Source organism: Kogia breviceps, chromosome 15 (assembly GCF_026419965.1).
Source record: "Kogia breviceps isolate mKogBre1 chromosome 15, mKogBre1 haplotype 1, whole genome shotgun sequence".
Classification (NCBI taxonomy): domain Eukaryota; kingdom Metazoa; phylum Chordata; class Mammalia; order Artiodactyla; family Physeteridae; genus Kogia; species Kogia breviceps.
The window spans coordinates 3995001-4018173 of NC_081324.1; the positions used below are offsets into that span (position 1 = coordinate 3995001).

General features: G+C 39.5%; 1 protein-coding gene across 4 annotated transcripts in view; it reads right to left on the reverse strand.

Moving 5' to 3' along the window:
• The window catches only part of ZNF407 (zinc finger protein 407), a 414468-nt gene that overhangs the window by 370190 nt on the left and 21105 nt on the right, over nt 1–23173 (reverse strand). For all 4 annotated transcript variants that reach the window (XR_010836938.1, XM_067015316.1, XM_059039468.2 and 1 more), the window contains exons 2-3: nt 14466–19200; nt 9060–9174 (exon numbers count right to left, since the gene is read on the reverse strand). Coding sequence is in view for 3 of the 4 variants with exons in the window: in XM_067015316.1 (XP_066871417.1) it covers nt 9060–9174; nt 14466–19140 (4790 nt within the window). In the remaining variant the exon portion in view is untranslated. The remainder of the gene's footprint in view (nt 1–9059; nt 9175–14465; nt 19201–23173) is intronic.

Consider the following 23173-nt stretch of genomic DNA (forward strand, 5'->3'; position numbering starts at 1 on the left):
CTGTAATGACACCCTCTGAGGGCACCTGACTGTCTAAACGCAAAAGGCATCATGACAGCCTCACCACCATGAGCTTCCGAAACTCCAGCCCACACAAGCTTGCCAGAAAACGTCTGAAAAATGAATGAACAAGTCAATCAACTAATTAACTTTGCTGCTTAAACATGCAGCCAGTATTTCCCTTGTTCAAAAGACTGGTGGCTGAAATTCGTGAAACCAGAAGTTTAAGACAGATATTAAGACTAAACAGAATGCCAGCAGGATATAACTGAAATAACATCAACCCCAGAGTCAGAAGTCCTGGGTTCCTATCTACATTTGTGAAAAGTCTCTTAAGCTCTTGACCCAAATTTCTTTATCTGTCCACTATCTGTCTCTTTAACATTTAAACACATGGCAAATTTTCAGACTAGTGCAAATTTAGGTTTGGAAGCACTGACTGCCCACAATGTAAAAAAAAAAAAAAAAAAAAAAATTCATACTTATTTGCTAATATGATCGTGAAAATTATCAGATGTGTTAACAACATGAGACCATTTTCACTTACAATAGCATTTCTAAAATAGATTAGGAGGGAAGATTTTACATTTAGCCAGATTACGCGGGCCTCTCACCGTTGCGGCCTCTCCCGTTGCGGAGCGCAGGCTCCGGACGCGCAGGCTCAGCGGCCACGGAGCACATGGGATCTTCCCGGACCGGGGCTTGAACCCGCGTCCCCTGCATCGGCAGGCGGACTCCCAACCGCTGCGCCACCAGAGAAGCCCCCATCTCAACATTTATTCATACTAGGTTCATAGTGCTTTTGTTTTTCCTTCATTGTCTCTTCTAGAATTTCTTAACTTTTTTTTGCGGTACGCGGGCCTCTCACTGTTGCGGCCCCTCCCGTTGTGGAGCGCAGGCTCCGGATGCGCAGGCTCAGCGGCCATGGCTCATGGGCCCAGCCGCTCCGCGGCACGTGGGATCCTCCCGGACCGGGGCTCGAACCCACGTCCCCTGCATCGGCGGGCGGACTCCCAACCGCTGCGCCACCAGGGAAGCCCCAGCCAGATTTTATAGGAAGAATCTTCTAGCTCCCCATGAACCACATGTAAAGCTGACAGTGTGTTTATGATGCTAATTAACCCTTCATCAGTCCTTCAAAACAACCATCCTTTGGTCCAGCTCAGTATACTCCTATAGCTCCTCAGCAGTAAAAAGTACTTTTTAAAATTGAAAGGGAACAGCAAACCCAAAATAATTTTCTAAAAATTCATATACCTACAGAGTAGCATTAAACAGTGCTTGGAACTGTTCTTACTTGGCACTCTAAATACATAGATAACAAAGACCTTATACTCATTCTTGGTAAAATGCTAAAGCAAGTGGCAGCGAGAGGAATAAAGGAGCTCCAGGGATGAGTGAAAGTGAACAACGGGTATGGAGACAGAACCCATAGAAACAGAAACCATTTACATACCCAAGGACTAAGAAGTAGAAGAATAATACCCATTACAAGACAGTATATATATATTTTTTCTTTAATTGATGGTTTCCTGTCCCAATTTACATTGCCCTGCCAGATGAACTGTGTATGGAAACAACTCTAACGTCCGTTTTCAATGTATCAGTTGCACGTGGACATCTGCAGTATGGCCACCTAACTGTGTGTCCTTGTAATTATCATTTGGAACTATGGTGCATTAGGTGATATGGAACCGATATTAACCTGTTTCCATTACAGTTATCCACAGTCAACAGCATTCCTAGGTAAAATTGTGAACAATGAAATTCTCTTAAAAATAATTGCCCACGGCCAGTCCCCATGCCCCTTCATTCTGAAGTAGTAATTCACTTCCTGCCAGGGTCTCTATTTCCTCCCTTCGCTGCTTATTCACTCTAGAAAACTAGGAAGAAAGTCGGACAAGAAAAGAAAAAAAAAAAAAGTGATGGAAAGCAGAGGAAAAGGCCAGCATTCAGCACCGTAGCATGGCACAGTTTTGTGACACGGCCCTGCCCGCTGCCCCTTCCCTTACAATCCCACCTCAGGCAGAGCTGAAGTCCCTGCGGCTCCAGAACTCGCCATGCTCCTGGCTGAACCTCTCCAAAGCCCCGCCTGGAATGGGCTGCCCCTGGCTGCCAGCCTAACCCCACTCACCTTCACATCATGCTACCCAGCTGGTGAAATATGTTTTGAATCAGCAACAAGACTCAGAAAAGACTTGGGCATGTCTTTACCTGAGCTTTCTCCATCCATTTGCAGCAGATATCATTTGGATCTTTTAACCGTAAAGACTAACAGCACACACTGACGCTCCGTAAATATTTAGTATTAAAAAAAATCCCCCGCCTCACCCCTTCTAAGCACTTAAACTCCAGGAATTTCTCACAGTGTTCTTAATGTGCCATGCTATTCCATACTTCACTACTTTTGCTCTTCTGTTCCCTCTAATAAAAAAGTGTCCTTTTTTGCCTTGTGTATAAATACCTCCTCATCCTTCGAGAACCAACTCAAGCCTATCCTCTGAATAAAGACTTTCCTGCTGCTCCCAAGCAGAGCTGGGCAACCCTCCTCTGCGGACCACCATCCCCCGCTCTTTCCCCTGTAGTCTGCCTCTGAGTCTGTCTCTCCTACTTGGAGCACGTGACCACAGGGCCCTTGCACCACCTGGGCCTACTTGAAGAGGAAACTGTCAAGAATCTGCCCAATGGGGAATGAATACCTGAATCAATGGTTGTACTTCCCTCCTATCTACATTTCCAACACCTCCTCTTATTCAGTCTCAGACAAATCAAAGAGCAAAACCCTGTAGAAAGTAAAGGACTTTCAGAAACACATGAACAGGGAAAGGAAGGGAGAAAACAGGTTAACAATAAAAAAAAAAAAAAAATCACAGGACAGGCAAAGGAACCAGAGGAGTAGCTGCCCTCCTGTATTTCATTCCTGGGATCAGGAGGACTAAAGAATCCTGTGATTCCACAATAGAATTTTAAAGTCACCATGGAACATTTTAAAATAAAAATAAAGCAAAAATTACTTAAGTCACTGAGATAAGACCTTTACACTGGAAAAGACCTTACAGACAGAGGCCAATGTTTTCAACTACAACACCAACAAATGACAATGTGTATTTTATTTCTATTTTCTTATGAGCTAATCACACTTACTGCCTTGGAATAAATCTATGACCCTACTCTTCCAAGGCAGAAATTCAAGAAAACACCATCACAAAACAGGAGCACAGGATACGGTGGTGACGAAGATGCCCTCCTCTCCCTGGGAGGAGAGGCGGGAAACATTCTCTTCTGTTTCTTCCCCGTTACCCTAACCATACCCCCGACTCTCTCCTGGATTTACAAAGCAGTTCACTAAAAAATATCCTACAATCGTATCTGAGAAAAAGTGTATTTTATTTTAATATAATAACCAAGATATCTCCTAGAGTTTCAAAATAAAAAGTGATTTGTTTATAAAAAATATAAAATAGCATCCATTCAGTATTTAAATGGTACTTCAAGGACTTCAACACCAGAGGAATAAACTAACAATGTACATTTGGTATTCCTCACTGACAGGAAGAGAGGCGGCATTATGTGGGATTTTTAACTTTTCAAACTAAAGACAAAAATATGCCATTAAACAAAGAGCATTAAAATATTATAGAGATAAAATATGTAACACATCCTTTATAACAAGAGTATTTTAATGTTAGTTTTGATTTTTTTTATAAAATTGAGAGATGCTGCCCTTTATATTGTTACATGTATAATTTATGACATGATATAAAACAAACGTTTTCTATCTATATCTTTTTTTCTATGTCTCTTTAACCAGAACAACCAGCCAAACCAAAAACTAACTTTATTTGGATACATCTGAAGATATGACGGCCGTAATTAATTGTTCAGCCAAAAATGCAACCCCATGGTGCTCTTAATGATTTAGGTATACACAGCTTTAGTTCTCAGAACAGACTAAAAATAGTGATTTTAATTTATTCCTGCTGCCTAAAATTATACACAACCATGTATTTTTAAATATTTCCAGCCTATAAAAATTACTGATTTTTGCCACTTGTGTTTATCTGCATTTAGACTTTGATTTGGATAAATTAAGCTCTCAAGTGTTCCTTGCTTTATGAAACTCTGCATGTTGTACACTTCAACACAAATAAATGACTTGTACCATTAGAGGTTTAAATAATGTAATGTATTTCATGCTCAGCCTGAAGCTGGATTCCAATGAAGTCGCTAATGCACGTAATGATTAAGTGTAACTCAAATACTAACTGTGTTGTTGAAAACATGACAGGCAATAATTTGGTCTATTATATTCTGCCATTTAATTGCCTAGTACAGACATTCTCTGACACGTTATGAAGCAATGATTTACAATTATTCAAGCTGCAAAGGTCAGAAAGTGACATTATAATCATCTACACAGAGATCCCTTCTAATGCACAAAAACTAGGTAATGCCACACACACACACAAAAAGAGTTCTGCTGCATTAGTAACTTTCTATTTAAGGTTTCTTAAACCAACTAAGAATAAACAGTTCATAAGCACATTAATACACAATAGAAAATGTCTAGAATCTTTTCATGAACCCAGAGGTGACAGATTTAGTAAATGCCCTATTCTCTCCTGATTAGGTAAGTACTACTCAACTGTTTATATACAAGATTCAAGACTAGACACAGGGAAAGCAGTCAGAAAATAACATAACCCCTAAATCATGCATACTGGGGTTTTTGTGAATAATAGCATACAAAAGTTAGGTATCATTTCCCAGGTTTACTGAAATCACAGGCTACTTACTAATTTTCTATTTAGTCTTTTTTTTGTAGTAACTAGGAATGAAAAATAAAAACCATAACCCAAGATGATCAATTTTACCCCTCTCATCCTAATGGAAAGACAATAAAATCTTCACTTTTTTAGGCACTTATTTCTATGATACTAACACATTCAATTTATAACAACTCAAGTGCAATAAATTATCAACACATAAAGAACAATGAGGAAAAATAATAAAATTATTTAAAACAACACTTTAATATGAGAAAAGTGAAACAGAGAGAGACCAAAAAAAGAGAGAGACAGAGACTGAATACCAGAATATTAAAATAAAATACAGTGCAAGGAATTTTTTAGAATAATGTAAGTCTGAGCAAAAGCAGGAAACAAAAGTGGCTGGGGGCTGGAAGTTACAGCTACCACATGCTAGAGAAAACAACCTACCTAGAGAGAAAAAAATAAGTACAAATTAAAATCAGTAACCAAAACAACAGATATTACAAAAGCAGAGAAATAAAGAAAAGGCACAGTTAAAAGGAAGGAAACAGTGGTCTACCATTACTAGCCCATAATTTAACTCCATCAGTAAAAATACTTTTACTCTCAGGTTTACTGTCTGTACAATGGGGTAATAAACATGAGATAAACAATCTCATGAAACTGAGATCAACAAATTAAAGGACTGCTAATTAAGTTGTACACTAAAACACAGCACTGCTTAAATACTATTTATTACTGAGAGTATTATATATACACTGGTGTGTGTGTGTGTGTGTGTGTGTGTGTGTGTGTGTGTGTACACACACGGAGGAAGAGATTATTAAAATAAATGTAAGTGAATTTAACAAAACATGGTTTCCACAATGATGTTCTTAAGCCACTGAGATTTTTAAGTTCTTGACTACTGAAAAATAGCAAAGGTAAAGATCACGGACTTAGTAAAAATGCGTTTACCTATTTTTAAACATATGTTCCCAACAAAATTATTAACTTCTATATAAGGTGTTTTCTATTATTTTTTATCTTCTCCCCCACTAAGCCCTATGTCCGACCCATAGCACATTTTCATGTTAACTATCCATCAAGTGCTAAATATAAATTCACTTATATTCTATAAAATTCCTCTTGAGGTCATGCTCAGAAGTAAGAAAAACATTAAGAAACTGTAATTCAAAAAGTGCTCCTCCTAAAAGTGAAAGTAAAATGAAAGGCTTTTAAATGAAATTATCTATAACATGCTCTTACAACAGGAAGTGCAGAGCAATACATTTTTGAAACCTATACCCTGACATAAGCATGTAAACCATGGGTAAACAAAATTTAAATCTTGAATTCTGAATCCCAGCTAGCAATAGGAATTAGACATCGAATACAATACATTCAGCCTCTTAGGTCAAATAACTTAAATCCATGATATACTGTGGCTAAGATTTGCCGATGAGGAGGGCAGAGAGATCTTAAAATTGAGCTTAAAAATTCAAAGAAGATCAGCGTAGGTTCAAACAACTGAAGTAAAAGTTTAAAAGGCAGTTTTTATTAAAGGAGTAGCTAATGCACAACCCTTAAATTAAGCCTTAGTAAATAATATATGACACATACTTGATGAGCCTCTAAAATCTTAAAGATATGAAAAAGAAGTCACACAATCACAAATAAACTGAAACATTAATACTGAGGTCTGTTCAACAAAATGTACTGTTTGTTGTTTTCATCAACTTCACCATAGAATATAAGATTTTTTCAAGAGGTTACTAAGGAAAAATAGTACAACACTGTGAGTAATAATTTCACTTTAAAAATGTGCCTGCCCCACTGTTTTCATATACTATTACTCTAACAGAACTGTCTGAAAAACCACTTATTTCTTACAACTCAAACAGTGAAGGGGTTATTAGTAAAATTCTAAAACAGACACTAAGATACTAACTACTGAAGAAAAGAAAACATAGTGTGAGACCTTCTGTTTGTGACAAAATTATAGAGTTAATGTTCCTGAAAGATCACGTCACCTTTTAAAGCATGATTTTTTAAAAGGTAAAATGTATAGCAATTAAAGCTAATGAAGAAATGCAGCATGAGCTGCTTATGTTCAGGAACTAATAGGTCCACTGAGCATTTCTAAGATTATTTAGCCATCAATGATAATGAATTGACATTGTCAGTGATGTTAATGTACCAGTGCTCTCTACTGCCACTAATCTGATAGCCAATTCTCTTTTTTTTTAAACGTTTTTTACTTTAATTTTTAACCTACATTCTGCTCTATCCCTCTGAAACACATGGAATACAGAACAACCTATGATACTTTTTCTTTAGCATTAAAGGGTATTTAACTCATTATTGTTCTGTGTCCACTACATAGGCCGATAGGCATTCTGCAGTTTACTGAAATTCTTCAGAACTTTTAGCTTCACTGTAAAAATATCTACCCTGTACAAATAACTGTTATGTGACTTTTAAATCAAATTTCACATAAAAAAATTAAGAGAAGTATTATTTCTTGGTCAAATAAAATTCAACGACTGTTGTAATTTTAAGAGATACAATTTGGGAATCTAGATTGCTTTTTCTATGTGTATACACACACGTAGACCTCTCTGACAGCCGTATAAAACTCAACATAGCTGTATGTATTTATAATTCTTTACTTGGGAATCACTATATAAACCGTTAGTGAAACATGCCATTTGTACATGCTAAGCAATGAGCTAATAAGCAAGTGTGCACTGCTCAAATCACACAACCAAAGCCAATCAATCAGACATTGTTTTTGACGCTACATATGTCAGAAACTGCTCTCTGAAAGTTTCTTCTTCTCTTTCCAGGTTTTGGTAATGCTAATAAAAAACGAATGGAATTAGGTTTATAATAACATAGTACGCAAAAATTATTTACTTATTTTGCAGACACAAAGAAGAAACTGCTTATTGTCATCGCACAAACTTTCACTGGAGTCAGGGCCTTCCTCTTCCCTATAACTCACATGGTAAAAACAATAAATGAAGTATCTTTTAAAATTCCAAGACCTGGAGCAATTAAATGAACCATGTGGCACTCGACCCTTGCAGCTAAAATCAGTAGCAACAAAACTCATTCTCCCACTGATCTTCAGGGGGCTTTAGGGCAAAGGTTCATCTTCATTTACTTTAGCTCCAAGTCACTGAACCATCATTTCTGCCAATGAATAAATCACAGGCCATGGTTAATAAAACTGCTTGCAAAGTTATTTGTAAAACTATCTTAAGGGTCAAAAAACGCAACTGCAACCTGGGATGAAATGTACAGTCCATTAAAAAACAGAAAGTGTTTTTGACTTAAAAGACATTTACACAGTAGTGCTAACCAGAAGAATCTTCCACTGAAAAAATAAACCTAATATAACATGTGCGCATTGCATAATTTAATTGAATCTGAAGTGTTTTGTGAATTAACCATAAGAACTGCAGGTTCCTCAAGTTTCACATAAAGTGTTTTTATATCATGCACTTATTAGTTAATTTCTCTAGCATAACAGCATTAAAATATACTTTTAATCAGAAGTAAGGTATTAAAATCCAGCTCTGAATGCCCTATGATATACCATAGATGTCATGGCATTTTAAAACCTTTTAAACATTTCTGCTAAATTAATTAGTGTTGCATTAAGGCATCTCAATGCTTCCTATTAAATGCAACACATTTGAGTGACAATTAAACATTGTGAACGATTCTTTAGAGGAAAGAGCCATTAACTAAAACAGGAAAACAACAAGTTTTGAAATAACATTACACAAAAACCTACATTATACACTGGTTTTTTAAGCTTCATCCCTGCAATAATCAGTTCTCTGAAATTAAATCTTTTTCTGCTTTTTTCCTTATAGAATGTGTCCAATGTATCCAAAGAACCATTACTGTGATTAAAATTAAAGCGGTATAGCAAAAGAAAAAAAAACATACATATACAATCCTGAAGCTATATTATGTATTTTTGTATGTCTTTAAATGGAATTTACACTTCTCTCTGGCGATATGAATGAACATCCTATAATTTAGTCAATTTACAGATTACAGGTTCAAATTGACCTTGTAGCCCATAAAATTGCTCATCTTCAGTACAGGATTAGAAGTGGGAGAAGAATGTCATAACTGTGTTTAAGGAATTTACCATAACAATGGAAAGAAGGATACGCATGCATAATTTTAGCCACTCTTACTGGTATCAGTTTTGAATTCTGAAACAATGGATATCCTGCACATGCTTCCTGGGGTTCACCATGGTAGAGACGGTTTCAATTTACTCACCCACAGACATGACACTTGTATTCCCTCATCCCAAGGTGCCTTTTGACATGGTTTCTGGCATCGCCAAGCTGAGCTGTTGCAAAATGGCATATCTTGCACTTGAATGGTTTTGATCCTAAATAAATTTAACATAAAGTATGATTTGAATTTGAATAAAACATTACTGATAAAGTTTTAAAAGAGGCCCAGACCTTAAATCATACTTATACTTTAATTACAAATTTCTATCCCCAAAACGGAATACCTGCATTCCTTTCTAACTTGAACAGACATGCATTCCACAATTATTCCACCAAGAAGACTTTAATGTTCCAATGAGTATTTCTCACTTTCAATAACATTTCTAAAATTTAAAGTCAAAGGTGATACACCTGAGCAGTACTAAGGAGATGAGATGAGCTACATACTTTCAAATATTTTTTTACAATTCACAAAAATAGTTTTAAAAGTCATTTAACATTTTAAATGGAACATTTTTAAAACATACATGCATACAGAGTAGCTGATATTTTTTAAAAATATATTTATTATCAAATAAATTTCTCAGTGGCCACATCCCCACTCCCTCATATTTCTACAGCTTTGAATTTTTTCACATTAATATTTCAGTTCTTTTTCTAACATTTATCCCAAATTATTCACGATATTACTCTTTCAATACCATACAATATAAGGATATATAGTGGATAAATTATTTGCTTTTATGATCATTTTAGAGCCAAAAATCTGTGATGATTCAGCAAATCAGAATTACTGACATTTTGGCTATTGCTGATTTCAAGAACAAACATTTCAACATAAAAGGCATAGTACCAACCATTTTTTTATTTCATAAAGAAATAAGAATTAATCTATACTCAAAAATGAGACAAAATTATTTCAGAGTCCACAAACTTATTGTCAGTAATAGGTAGATTCTAACTGGAACATAGTTACTAATTGATAATCAGTACCCATATTAGCAAGAAGCAACACTCTTGCAAAGTGTAACACGTATACACCATTTTCTATTTCTAACCTTTAAATCCTCAAGAAAATAAAATCATTAAAAAAAAAACACAGTTTAAAATTGGTACAATGTTTCCAAATTTTTCATAGCATGTTTAGTACCTACTTGGTGAAGTACCTCTTCTAATACAGTTAGACAGAATATGACATAGGTGAACTTTAATAAATATACAAAAAGAGCTCAAATAAAAAAGTTGCAGTAAATCATTTTTGATCAATGGAACTTTGCACAATATGCCCTTGAAAAAAATTCCTCCAAGAATACTCTGTTGAAATTGAAGCGCTCAGTAAAAAATTTTAGAGTCTTAAATTTCAATTTAATTCCCAAAAGCTGACAAAAAAAAGTGAAGCATTTAATTTTAATCTTCTAACAGAAATAAGTCAACAGTACTAAGCACGGGCAGACAAAGTTGAATATTTCACAGTTCAAAGACAATGAAGCCAGATCTTCTAATACTTCCATTGCTACTGTTAGAAGTAGAGGTAAAATATATTTAGCACCTGAATGGTTATATCTAGTCAGCTTTCTATGTTTAAATGTCAAAAGCAGGCTGAGACTGCAGCTTATAGCAATCACATTCTATCAGTCACATTAGAAACTACAGTTTATTTAAATGATTCTGATAAAACTAAGCCTATCACTACTTTGGAACATTTCATCTTGACACAGCATTCTATAAAGGGACTTGTAAAAGAAAAGAGTGAGAAGAACCAATTTACCTGTACTTTAAATTAAACTGCATTAAAGGTAATTAGGAAATTATTAATCAACAACATCAGGACTCTAAACGAAGAAGATAAAGCTCTCTCAACACGTGTATTATTACAATTTTGGTCAAAGGATCCAAAATATCTCGTGACTCAAGCCCTTGTGTGCTCGCTCTGCACTACAGGCTGTGAGTTCCTCTGGGTGGCAGCGCACAGGCCACGGAGGCTGGACACAGACCTTCAGCGCTTTCAGTGGACTGTCCCTGGCTCCCTGGTGGAAACCACAGTTCCTTCGGGTTTCAGCCATCACTGCTGCTGTGCTGACAACACGTCCCCGAGTCACCCTGTTGACTGTCTCCATGCGGAAATCACGGAGGCCCTGACTACTTTTTGTATCTTACATGCAGAGATGTGTTAACATCTCCTTTCTGGCCATAAAAATTCTAATACTACAGGACTAGGGGTAACATTTTTCTGTATAAGAAAACAAGAAATGTCCCATTTTTTTTTTTCCTAACTGATAGCATTTCCATTTTTAAGCCTGCTAGGCCCATTCCAAAATGAATCCAGGCATAGTATTGTTAAGGCAAAATTTGTAAAACCATATCTTTCTAAATTTGTCTTTCAGGCGTATTGAGATTTATTATAAACTGTCAGTATTATTTCAAATAGTCCCACACTCCATGCGATAGCATTACCCTCAGTAGTTTTTGTTTTGTTTTGTTTTAATTTGGCCTGTGAGGTTTTCTGAAAGGGAAAAATGAAAGAGGGTCTCTAGCTTTCTGGCACCTCACAATGTTACCTAAAGAATTCCAAAGACTTAAAAAACAAAGCCTCCCCCTCAGACCTGCACTGGCCTTCCTCGACTTCATTCACTGCCAGCTGCTATGCATACACGGACGTGACACTGACACTTAAAAAATCCTAAGAAGACTTTAGGTCTTAAAGAATCAAGTAAGATGCTTGATTAACGCCCCTCCACCCCACAGCCCTCCCTACACTGAACACTTCACGGGTCTGCTCATCTGTTTACTCCTTCATTCCACAAACAGCACTGAAAGCCAGCGCCGCAGGGGGCTGAAGCAGTGAGCAAAGCAGAGCCCCGGCCCTCACTGCACTTAAACTCGACGCACTAACTCCCCCTAACCGCCTCTTCCCAAGCTGATTTGGCTTCTGAACCGTCACTTATTAAGGTACAAACACCACCAGCCCTAACGCTCTCCCACGTGTGGACATTGCCAAATAGCGCCAGGGACCAGCATGCTCTGAACAGGAAGTTAAGGGCTTCAGACAGTCTTCAGACTTAATGACCTCTGGTATTGGAAATTAAAGCTCTAACTACCAGAACAATGCCGGAGAGAAAATGAACAGCTTTTCCTGTATTACTAACGCAAAGGGAAAGGAGACGCTGCTCTTTCTGGTCATGTGGATGGCTTCGTACCAGCGAGCACTCAGGAAAACTCTGGGAGGCTTTTTTCCCACAATCCTTGATAACCAAAACTCATTTGTTTCTTCTAGTGCCGCTTTTATTGTGTTAAGGATGGGAAGAAAAGGTTACATAAAACATATAGTAAATCACAAAATATGAAAACAGGGATTGGAAGAACAAGCCCTTTTCCAGTTAACCATTAATAACAGTCCCTGAATTACTATTTCATGGACATAAGCAAAGTATCAGAGAAGCAATTCATTTTAAGATGCCTCCAGGAAAACAACAACAACAACAACAAAAAAAAAACAACCTTGGATTAAATCCTGGAGAGCAACCTCCCCGCAAAAAGTGACTCGCAGAATTGAAATGGAGGCTGGCACTGGGGACTCGGGAAGAGGGCTCTTTGTGGGGCCTCAGAACACAATAAAAATGTACTTGCTGGTAAGCCAACAGGAGATGTTGAAAAGTATGCTAACTTCTACTAAATGTTACAATCAATGATGTAACTTATATAAGTAGGGTTACTCTGTCACATATTGATAGTTACCTCACTTTCACACCCACATTAACTTGGTTTTAAATGCAATTAATACATATCGTCAAGGAAGACTAATGGACTACATTCTGCACTTAACCTGGTGGACATTTTCAAATGGCACAAGTGACCAGTGCAAACCTATTTTGCATTGTAAACGACTAAATAAATCTTAATGGATTAAGAATGATCAGCTATCAACACACAAGGGAAATTAAGTGCTGAAATGCCTACATTGATTATTTTAAATTATTAGCCTTACTCTGTTCTTGAATTTGTATGCTTTTAGTGAGCTTTAACACATTTACAAGACTTATTGACTATAATTACAAGAGAATTCAAGTAATGGACACATCAATTATAAGCAACATGTCTTGGCCAGACAGTTGCATAAAGAATTCTAAAAAGAGCTCCCTTAGCAGCTTCCTCTTAGTTTTATTCAGTTTTATCTGCCTTAAGAGGGCATGTTAAGAAAGAACCTATTTTCTGCACACATGAAAGAGCCTGATTTCTAAAACCATATCATTTCAGAAAGTGACCGGCAAGACGGTACCGACAGAGGTATTAATAAGGCCAAGAAGTAAGTATTTGACCTTACTCTCCAGGAGTGGTTCTACTACATGGGAAGAGCTGGGACCAAGAGTACAATGTTTATATTTACCTGGATTAGCCTTATGCAGGTTGCCCTGTTACTTTCTTCAATGAAAAACTTTTACCTATCTTTAATCACCCTGAACTATTAATAATGTTTCATACCCTTTTGTCTTCCTCCTTGTAACCGTGCACTAAGTTTCAAAAACTGCATGAATTTAAAGTATAGCTTTAATAATAAGCCATTATTTAAAAGTACAGTAAAATAAACCTTACAGTTTTAATGAAAATATGTTCATTGAAATGTGAATTTATTATTCAAATCCACTCATAAATTCAACCACGGAGACAGAACTTGTCTAAGCAGAGCACAATGATTTAGAAAAGCTGTCCATTTAAAACAAAGAATGTATGGCAGGTTTATAGAAACAGTGCAGCGAATTTTTACATAAATTTAGAATAGTGGCTTACGTATTTTCCACAAAAAGTTTTTTTAAAAAATGTCTACCTAAAATTGAACATTAAAATGGAACACTACATGTGACAGCACAGAAATTAAATCAAGTGCTACCTCCATGCAAACCAAATCCCCAGGACATATTAACTTTGAAAAGTGTTGACTAATTTTGATCCTTGAAAGCAGAATCTTGTTGCCGGGGAGTTACACTTTGGGATATAAACTATCTGGCAATGAATACATTTAAATCCCTAAAACTGTAAGAAAATTTTCATATTCTACTCCTCAAAAGCCACTTAATATGTCCTCTGAAACCCAAAGTGCCACTTAATAGACACCCTGGCAAACCAAACAACTAGGACTTAGAGACAACTGAAAAGCTGAGAGACGGGAACTGAACAAACGCATCAGAGGGACTAGGCTTCTTGATAAAATAAATCTGCCAAACATCGTGCCTTTGGAATCAGTAAGGCTCAGTTAATTACCTTTAGAAATGTTAAGTGTCAACAAAGACTAGGGCTGCGTCCAGAGCCACGAGGCAGTGGGAGGTGAACTGGGTGAAGGCCAACTGGCAAATGCAGGTAAGGCCTCCACGTTTGAATGGGAACAAATGTCTGAACTCTATCACTCCTCTGCACCTGGTGGGTAAAGAGAGGTTTGCTGCACTTGACGTACCTGTGTGAGTGCGAATGTGCGCTAGGAATGCCATCGAATTGCTACTGCGACACATCTTCCCGCAGTACTTGCAAACGTTCCCCTGATTTTCCTCTCTCTCGCGGTTGATTTGCTCAGTGTCTTCCACTATGTACTTATTCACCTCTCGGAGCAGTTCCTCATGCTGCCCTTTAATATGCAGAAATAAATTCTGTTCAGAATCAAAGGGCTCTGTACACTTGACACACTTAAAGGTGGCCCCTCCCTCGGGAAGCTCCTCGACGCTGGCCTGTTCATTTCTCATGTGACCAGCACTGGCCAAATGCTGATGGAGGTTGCTCTCCGTGTAGAATGACTTTCCACACAGCAGACAGTGGAAGTGTTTCTCTTTTGTAGGGTGCTTCATGGCTATATGAACATTCAGTCCACTCAAACCGTCTGCTAAGAAGCCACAGTCATCACAACGAATTCGTGTGGATTCGGCAAAGGAACCGCCGTCCGCTTTCTTCTTTTTCACACCTTGAGCACAGTCCTTTAAGGGCAACTCACTCGTTCTCACTCCTGCTGCTATGAGCCCCTCTTCAGACGGGTCTAGCAGGTCCCCATCTTCGGGGTTCTTTATCCTTATGATGGAAGAATCAAACCGGCCAAAACTGTACACAGCCTGTCCTTTATCATCAATACTGATTATAGTTTCATAAGCATCAGTATTTTCAACGGTGCTATCAGAAGCTGGACCGTCCTCTTCCAAAATTATTTTACTTTCATGTTGGGAATTCATCAGAATCTCCTTATTCTCTAGAACAGGATCTTCTGGCACATCTTTCAAATGCCCTGAAGTCTGCACACTTCCAGCTTTGTTCTGACCACTGCTACCCGGGTTGAGCTCTTCCCCAGCTGCTCTCAGCATGGTGCTCTCAGCCGAGTGCTCTCCTTCTGGAGCTCTGGGGAGCACACGTTTGCCAAGGACTTTATCTGCCTTGTCCCCTATGTTTCCGCCATCACTCCTGCAATGTGTGTTTGGATGACTGACGTCATTCAACATACTGTGGTTTTTCTTTGCTGTCTCATAATTCAAAGCTGAGCTTCCTGAATTTTCATTCTGAAAGTTGCCTGGGGAGCCATAATCAGAGGAAATATTAAGGGGCATCATCTCCTCGGGTTTTGTTACTTTATCCTTGGCAAGGGGCTGCTGGAAAGCTTCACAAAAGGAATGATCTTCGCTGAGATTAGATTCTTCCTCAGTCTCAATTTCTACAGAGCCAGGAGCGCAGAGTACTTTGGACATATCTAAATTCGTATTCTCATCCAAAATAGAACAATCAGTGGCATTTCTAGTTTTGAGAGTTTCAGAGGGTTGGTCTGAAATTACCTGAAATTCTTCAGAACTTTGCTGATGCTGCCCTTCAGGAATAATTATGGTTTTGGACATTTCTGCAGAACTGGCTTCTGCGTTAGAAGAGTTCAGGTAAGACTGCCTTTTCATCTTATGTTTTTCTGTTGCTGCGTGCCTGGTCATCTCCCGTTGAGTCACAGCATAGTAATCACACGCCATGCAATAAAACGCAAACTCTCTTGTATGTTTCCGTTTTATGTGCAGTTCTAGAGAAGCAGAAGAGTAAGCGTTAAACTCACAGTGTGCACATTTGTTATCTCCTGTACCTGCGTCATCTCCCTGGGAGCAGGCGTTGCCCTGATGGATAAGGTCCTCTGGTTCTAGAGACGTCTGTTCCTTTTTCTCAAGAACGTGACTGTTAGTTTCCCCATCTGTAGATTGAAATACGTTCTCAACGTCAACTTCAACTGGATTCCCTTGCTCTAGTACTGGCTTTTCTGAAACGGAGGTGTCTGCTTCAGCTGACTCGTTGGCAGGTACTTCCGAAACTGCTGAAGTGGTGTTCTTCCTACAGGATTCAAGGTTACCCCCTTCCGGGCCAACAATGATATCTGAACTTGGTTTTCCACTCGCTTCTATTTCTACCCGTCCTTTATGTTTCTTGGTGGCACAGTGACGTTCCATGTCTCCCTTAGTTACGGTATAATACTTACACACTTTGCATAAATAACTGTACTGGTGACTGTGTTTTCGTCTAATGTGCACAGTCAAGTTTGTAATACTCGAGGCCAAAAGACCACAATGTGAACACGTCCGTGAGATGTTACCTTTAGGTCTCCCTCTCTTTGGGGCAGTGGTCAAAGCTACTTCAGCCTCTTTGGTGATTACACCAGATTGTGACAGTTCCTGGGGAAGGAGGATGCTCTTGTCGAGGCAGGTGTGCTCCTGGAATTGCACACCTTCCACATGGCCTTCTATCCTTCCATTCCCAGAAATGGTAAACTCTTCTTTTTTGTCATTTGCACCTATGCACACCCTTTCAATACATTCTTCAAAGCTTAAGCCAATATTATTTTTCTTAGCATTTTCAAGATGTTTGCTTCTCTTAATGTGTTTCTCCATTCCTTCTTTGCTCAATGAGTAAAGATTACATGCCTTACAAAGAAAGTGATAGTCTTGACCATGGCGGAGTTTTATGTGTCTTGTGAGAACAGTGGAAGATCTTGTTTTATAAAAACACTTCTTACACTGAAACTGAGGCTTATTCGCATGTCTTACTTCATTTCCATGGCTCACCCTGGACTGAACTGGTTCTTCCTGAGCTGCTTTTCCTGACTCACTCACAGAATCTTTTGTATTTTCTGATTCTAAACTACTTAAGGGTAAAGTCTGTGAAACCAAATCACTGTTAAATGATTGAGAAGTCTTTGGCTGACCCAACAAGTGAATGTGCTTCTCGGTTGTTTTGTGTTCCTCCATGTCTCTCTCGGATGGGAAGAACAGATTACAAGGCGCGCAAAGGAACCCCCTACTGTGCTTTTCCTTCATGTGGTCTCTCGGGTACGCTTCGCTCAAGGAAGTAAAGGGACAACACTGACAAGTGAGGCCAGGGGCGGTCTGCTGATGCCGGTTATTGTGCGGGGGTGCACCCAAGTCCCTCCTGGACGCACGGGAAAAGCCACACGTCTGGCAGTGAGACTGCATCTCTCCTGCATGGCACCTCTTCACATGGACTTCCAGCTCTGTCCTGTTTGTGGCTGTGTGTCCACAGTCGGTACACATACACAACCCCTGGTCATCAGAAGGCGGCCTCACCATTAGCGAGTCGAGGGAGCACGGGAGATGGGAGCTTCTCCTGTCTTGCTTCAGGTCGCGGGTCTCTGCGGAGGTGACGCACAGACCCTGGACGCTGCCACCGGTTTCTGCATGCTGAGGTGTTGACTCAGCATCACTTGTTTTCATCTGTGTCCTAAAGTGTTTCAAACACAGCCTCTGAGTCTCAGTAGTGCCTCTTTTATTGATTCCTAAAAGAGTGAACCTTTTCTTTGCCTGGCCCCTTAAGGCGAAAGTGCCGCTGCGTCGCCGGAAGCTGTTGCCCAGCATGAGGATGTTCCGCTCAGGTCTGGGTCTTGAGGCTGTACTGACACCGTGGGCTGCCTGGAGGGTGTTCCTGGTAGACTCCAATTTCTCTAGGAGACCCTCTGAGGTGACTAAGTCTCCTAGCTTTTTACTCTGGTCTTCGGGATTCCGAGGTATATCGAGGGAGGTTACATTTTCTTCAACAGTCTCTACTTTTTCTGGTGAAGTATTCCTGGATGGCATCATTTCAACCAGCAACTCACTGCCACTTCCACTTTGCTTAGAAATGCTTCCTCTGAAATCTTTCAATCTGCTTCCAACGTTTCGTACTCCTTTTGAACCGCCATTCTTTGCTATTGGCTTAGACGCTCTTGGCTTTGTGTGAACACTTTTTGTTCCCATGGGACATGGCTTCTTAGGAGAAGGCTGTTTGGTTAAGATCTGTACAAACCCTCCACGAGCAGCAAGGTTCTGACGCCGGAGATGTGTTTTGCCGAGATAGTGTGCATTCAACAGGTTCTCCTCCGCACACTGAAAGCCACAGAGGTCACAAGAAAAGACCCTCTGCGGCCCGTGCACCTGCCCGACGTGCACACGTAAGGCCGCGCTGCTCTCCGCTTCGTGGCCACAGGGGCCGCAGGCGTGGTCCTCGGGCTGCTGCGTGTGACACTCAGCGTGCTTCTCCAAATCGGAGCAGGAAGCAAACGAGTGACCACGCGCGCTGCACTGCAGAACTCCATCCACACTTCCGAGGGTACCGCTCGCATGCATCTCGTTCTGGGGGAAGGGAAGCTCTCTTCCTGGATCGAGGAAAACCATTTCCTGAGTGGGCTTCTTCTCAGCGTCTGTTTCCAGAGAAGCAGCGTCCGTGGGGCTAACATTGCAGGGGTCGGTGAAGGCACCAGGAAGACACACGCCTCCATCAGGGTCACTCAGGAGGGCCCCCGCCCCTGTCCCCTCCAACGGGACACCCACTTCCGGGCCTGCGCCCTCAGGCCTCTCTGACCCATGGATGCCCAGCTCTCCCGACTGGAAGGGCTCTGCCTCAGCTAATTTCATTCTCTTGGAAGCGTGTTCATTTCCATCGTTCTCCACGACAGTGGTGTCAAAGTCTGATGACTCTAAAAAACCTCTTTTGCTTGTGGAATTCTCAGAGGAATCTGCTATCACCTCAGATACAGGCCCACAATCTACATCATGGGGTGAACTATTTCTCAAGTCTTTTGCTTCTTTGTTTACACTGTCATCCTCATCATTCTCTGGTTTCTTCTCAGTATCCATCACTAATAAAGTGCTGATGATGCTTCTTGTGTCAGGGGTGGCTCAATGGGCACACATAACCTGGGAAGAAAATAAAAATGGTATAAAACCCTTGACCATAAAGAAAAGACACACAAGTTAGTCCAAAAGTTGACATAAAGTGACACACTAGACGAAAAATATCATAAAATTAGCCTCGAGGTCTCCTTTACATTGAGATGGATTTGATCGCATGTGCAAAGTCCTTTATGAAATGCATGAAATCAGATTTGGGGCATACCACATCGTCATACTGCTGACTCAGGAAGCAATGCTACACTACTTTGATAGAAAAAGTAATTGTCAACCAGCTTACAAAAAAACTCCCATGTTTTAATTCTTTTTACTGGTACATTTCAATTTACTACTTTAAAAAAAACAACCAGAGAAACCCTCTTTTCAAAGTACATTTCCGTGAACTCCCATTCTGTAAAACAGATTAAACAAAAACTGCTGTGATTGCTGTGATACAAGTCAGGGAGCCAGCCCACCCCCTCTTTAGCTTCCCAACAGAAGCCCAAGTCCCAGTGTAAAAAAAACATAATTTTAAAACAACTGCTTCATCCTCTTCCCCTAGAGCAAAGAGTCTATCATCCTTCTAAGTATATCCTAATTAACAACATGCATATGCTCATCACACATCATTGTTCATGTTCAACCACTGTTGCCAATGAACAACCACTCCTGTTCCAGCAGTCAAGCACCAATGTCTTCATCTAACAGTCATTTGTGTTGTCTGAAGGTTAACAGGTTAAGGGGAAATGTCACTGATAGAGTAGAATTAATAACGTAAATTTTAGCGGGGGGAGGAAGAATTTTATTGAATAAAATGCTTTAAAATCAATAACATTGATTTTATTTTTCATTATGCTATTTAATTCAATTAAAACATATCATTTTCCATTTAGTTTACACCATGAATGGAATTCTCAGCCAAATGCCATTTGATTTGATGTTTATAAAAAGTATTATTCATCAAGTATTATGGCCTCAAAGCTAATGGTAACTATTTTTAACTATTTTAACCTTTTTTTTTTTGGTTTCTTTTTCACGATGACAAACCAAATGAAGGCTGTTGTTCTGACTCTGCTAAAAGTAGGGTCTAGAAATTATACATAAGGTAATGACACCAAAAGCATGAGTAACAATAGAAAAAATTAATAAATTGGTCTTTATCAAAATTAAAAGCTTCAAATGACATTATCTTCAAAGACCACCAAAAAGAAGTGAAAAGGCAAGCCACAGGATGGGAAAAATCTTCTGCAAATCAATATCTGATACAAGACTTAATCTAGAATATATATTTTTTAAAATCTTATAACTCAATGATTTTTTAAAAGTCCAATTTTAAAAGAAGCTGAGAGGCTTCCCTGGTGGTGCAGTGGTTAAGAATCCGCCTGCCAATGCAGGGGACACAGGTTCGAGCCCTGGTCCAGGAAGATCCCACATGTCGCGGAGCAACTAAGCCCTTGCACCACAACTACTGAGCCTGCGCTCTAGAGCCTGTGAGCCACAACTACTGAGGCCTTCGTACCTAGAGCCCGTGCTCCGCAACAAGAGAAGCCACCACAGTGAGAAGCCTGCGCACGGCAATGAAGAGGAGCCCCTGCTTGCCGCAACTAGAGAAAGCCCGTGCACAGCAATGAAGACCCAACACAGCCACAAAGACCCAATGCAGCCAAAAGTTAATAAATAAAAAAAATTTTTAAAGAAAAGGAGCTGAATATACATTTCCCCAAAGAAGATATGCAAATGGCCAAAAAGCACATGAAAACATACTCTACATGAGTAGTCACCAGAGAAATGCAAATCAAAACTATAATGCAATACCACTTTACACCCACTACGATGGCTAGAATCAAAAAGTCAGATAAGGGACTTCCCTGGTGGTCCAGTGGGTAAGACTCCACACTCCCAGTGCAGGGGGCCCAGGTTCAACCCCTGGTCAGGGAACTAGATCCCACATGCATGCCACAGCTAAGAGTCCACATGCCATAACTAAAACCCGGTGCAGCCAAAAATGAATAATAAATTAAAAAGAAAAACTTTTTAAAGTCAGGTAATAACAAGTGTTGGTGAGGATGTGGAGAAATCAGAACACTCATACAATGCTAGTGGAAATGTCAAATGATGATGCCACTTTGGAAAAGAGTCTGGCAGCTCCTCAAATGATTAAACACAGTGTATCTTACAGCCCAGAAATTCCACTCCTAGGTATATGCCCAAGAGAAATAAAAACATACGTCCACACAGAAACTTGGACACAAATTTTTACAGCCGTATTATCCACAATAGCCAGGAGGTAGAAACAACCCAAATGTTCAGCAACAGATTCATGGGTAAACAAAATGAGGTACATCCGTACAACAGAATGTTAATCGGCCACAAAAAAGAATGAAGTATTAATACAAACCACGATATGGATGAGCTTTGGAAACATTACACTAAGTGAAGGAAGCCAGTTACAAAAGACCACATACTATATGATTCCTTTTATAAAAAATACCCAGAATAGGCAAATCTATAGAGACAGAAAGTAAAATAGTGGTTCCTTAGGGCTGGGCGGGAACACGGGTCAGGAGGTGGGAGAGAGTGGGGTAGCGGTGGTGGACAATATCTAAAAGGTGATGAAGCCGTTCTAAAATTCACTGTGGTGATGGTTGTGCATGTCTGTGAGTATACTTATATTCATTAAATCATAGTATGAATGGGTGAATTGTATGGTATGTGAATAACCCAATAAAGTTGCTTTAAAATGTATAAATTATCCTATGTAATTTACATACAAAAATATCTTGTATTTATTACAATATATTGTAATATAGTAACATAGTCTATCACTCTAGTAAAAGAGTGAAAAAGATAAATGTATATAGTTTTATTACACTTACAAGACGTACAACATCAGATCACCATTTCTTCAGAATGCGTTCCAGAAAATGTAAATTATATAAAAGGTCAATAGGTGTTTTGAGGGGAAAAAATATCCCTGGTCAAATAAGTATAGAAAACTCTGGTTTTCTATACTTATACAAGTATTTTTATCACAGAATTTCTCAGTACATAAGTGTTTCCCAAACTAATTTCATTACAGAGCCCTTTGTTTATAAAGAATCAAGAGGCCGGTGTTCCAAAGGACCTTTTAGAAAATGCTGTTTTAGATAAAGCATTGGGTTTGCTATTCAACATTTGTAATGCAACAGTAAAAGGAGGAAAGAAAGTAAGAAAGAATGAATCATGTGTCTGTTCCAAAATCTTCACTTAGGGCCTACTGTATGCCAAGTATTTTTGGTTGTACTAGATCCTGGAATTAAAGCAAAGAAAAAAACACAAAATCTCTGCCTTACATTTTAAGGGGTGAGACTTTTTTTTTAATAGATATATTGTCCAGTCCAGGACATCGACTTCTGGTCAAGAGTCACAGGGACTGGATTTAATCTCATGCATGAAACAAATAAAATAGAAAAAAAAAACAGAATCTATGAAACAACAGCACAAGACACTGGAGATCAAGCACCAAAAGACAGTGATCCTGAGAGATGAGAAACAAACCAGGTGAGCCCTCGATTACTGCCTGAAGAATGGACGCAGGCCACAGACAGAGCCCAGGGACCTCCCAGCAGAGAGGAGGGCAGCTAGAGCTTGTGGGGCAGAGTAAAGGAGAGGAGAGATGGCAGAAAGGGAAGCCCAGAGAGCTGCAGAGGGCCCCTCAGGACTGTCCCTCTCAAGACAGAGATGCCCCCAAAACTCTCTCAAGCCCTTCACGCTCAGTCCCTGTAACCCACTCCCCTGCCCCCTCCCGCACCCGGAGGCAACCGCTGCTCAGAATTCTTCCACAACGGGTGGGTTTTGCATGTAGATGGCGTCAGAGGATGTATACGCTTTTGGCAGGAAGGAGGCTCTGGCTTCTGCTGCTCAGCGGGGTCAGCAATGTGCTCCACTTCAGTGCTAAGCGCTAGTCCCCCGCACAGATTTACAATTCTGCTGATGGACACTGGGCTACTTCCCTTTTTGG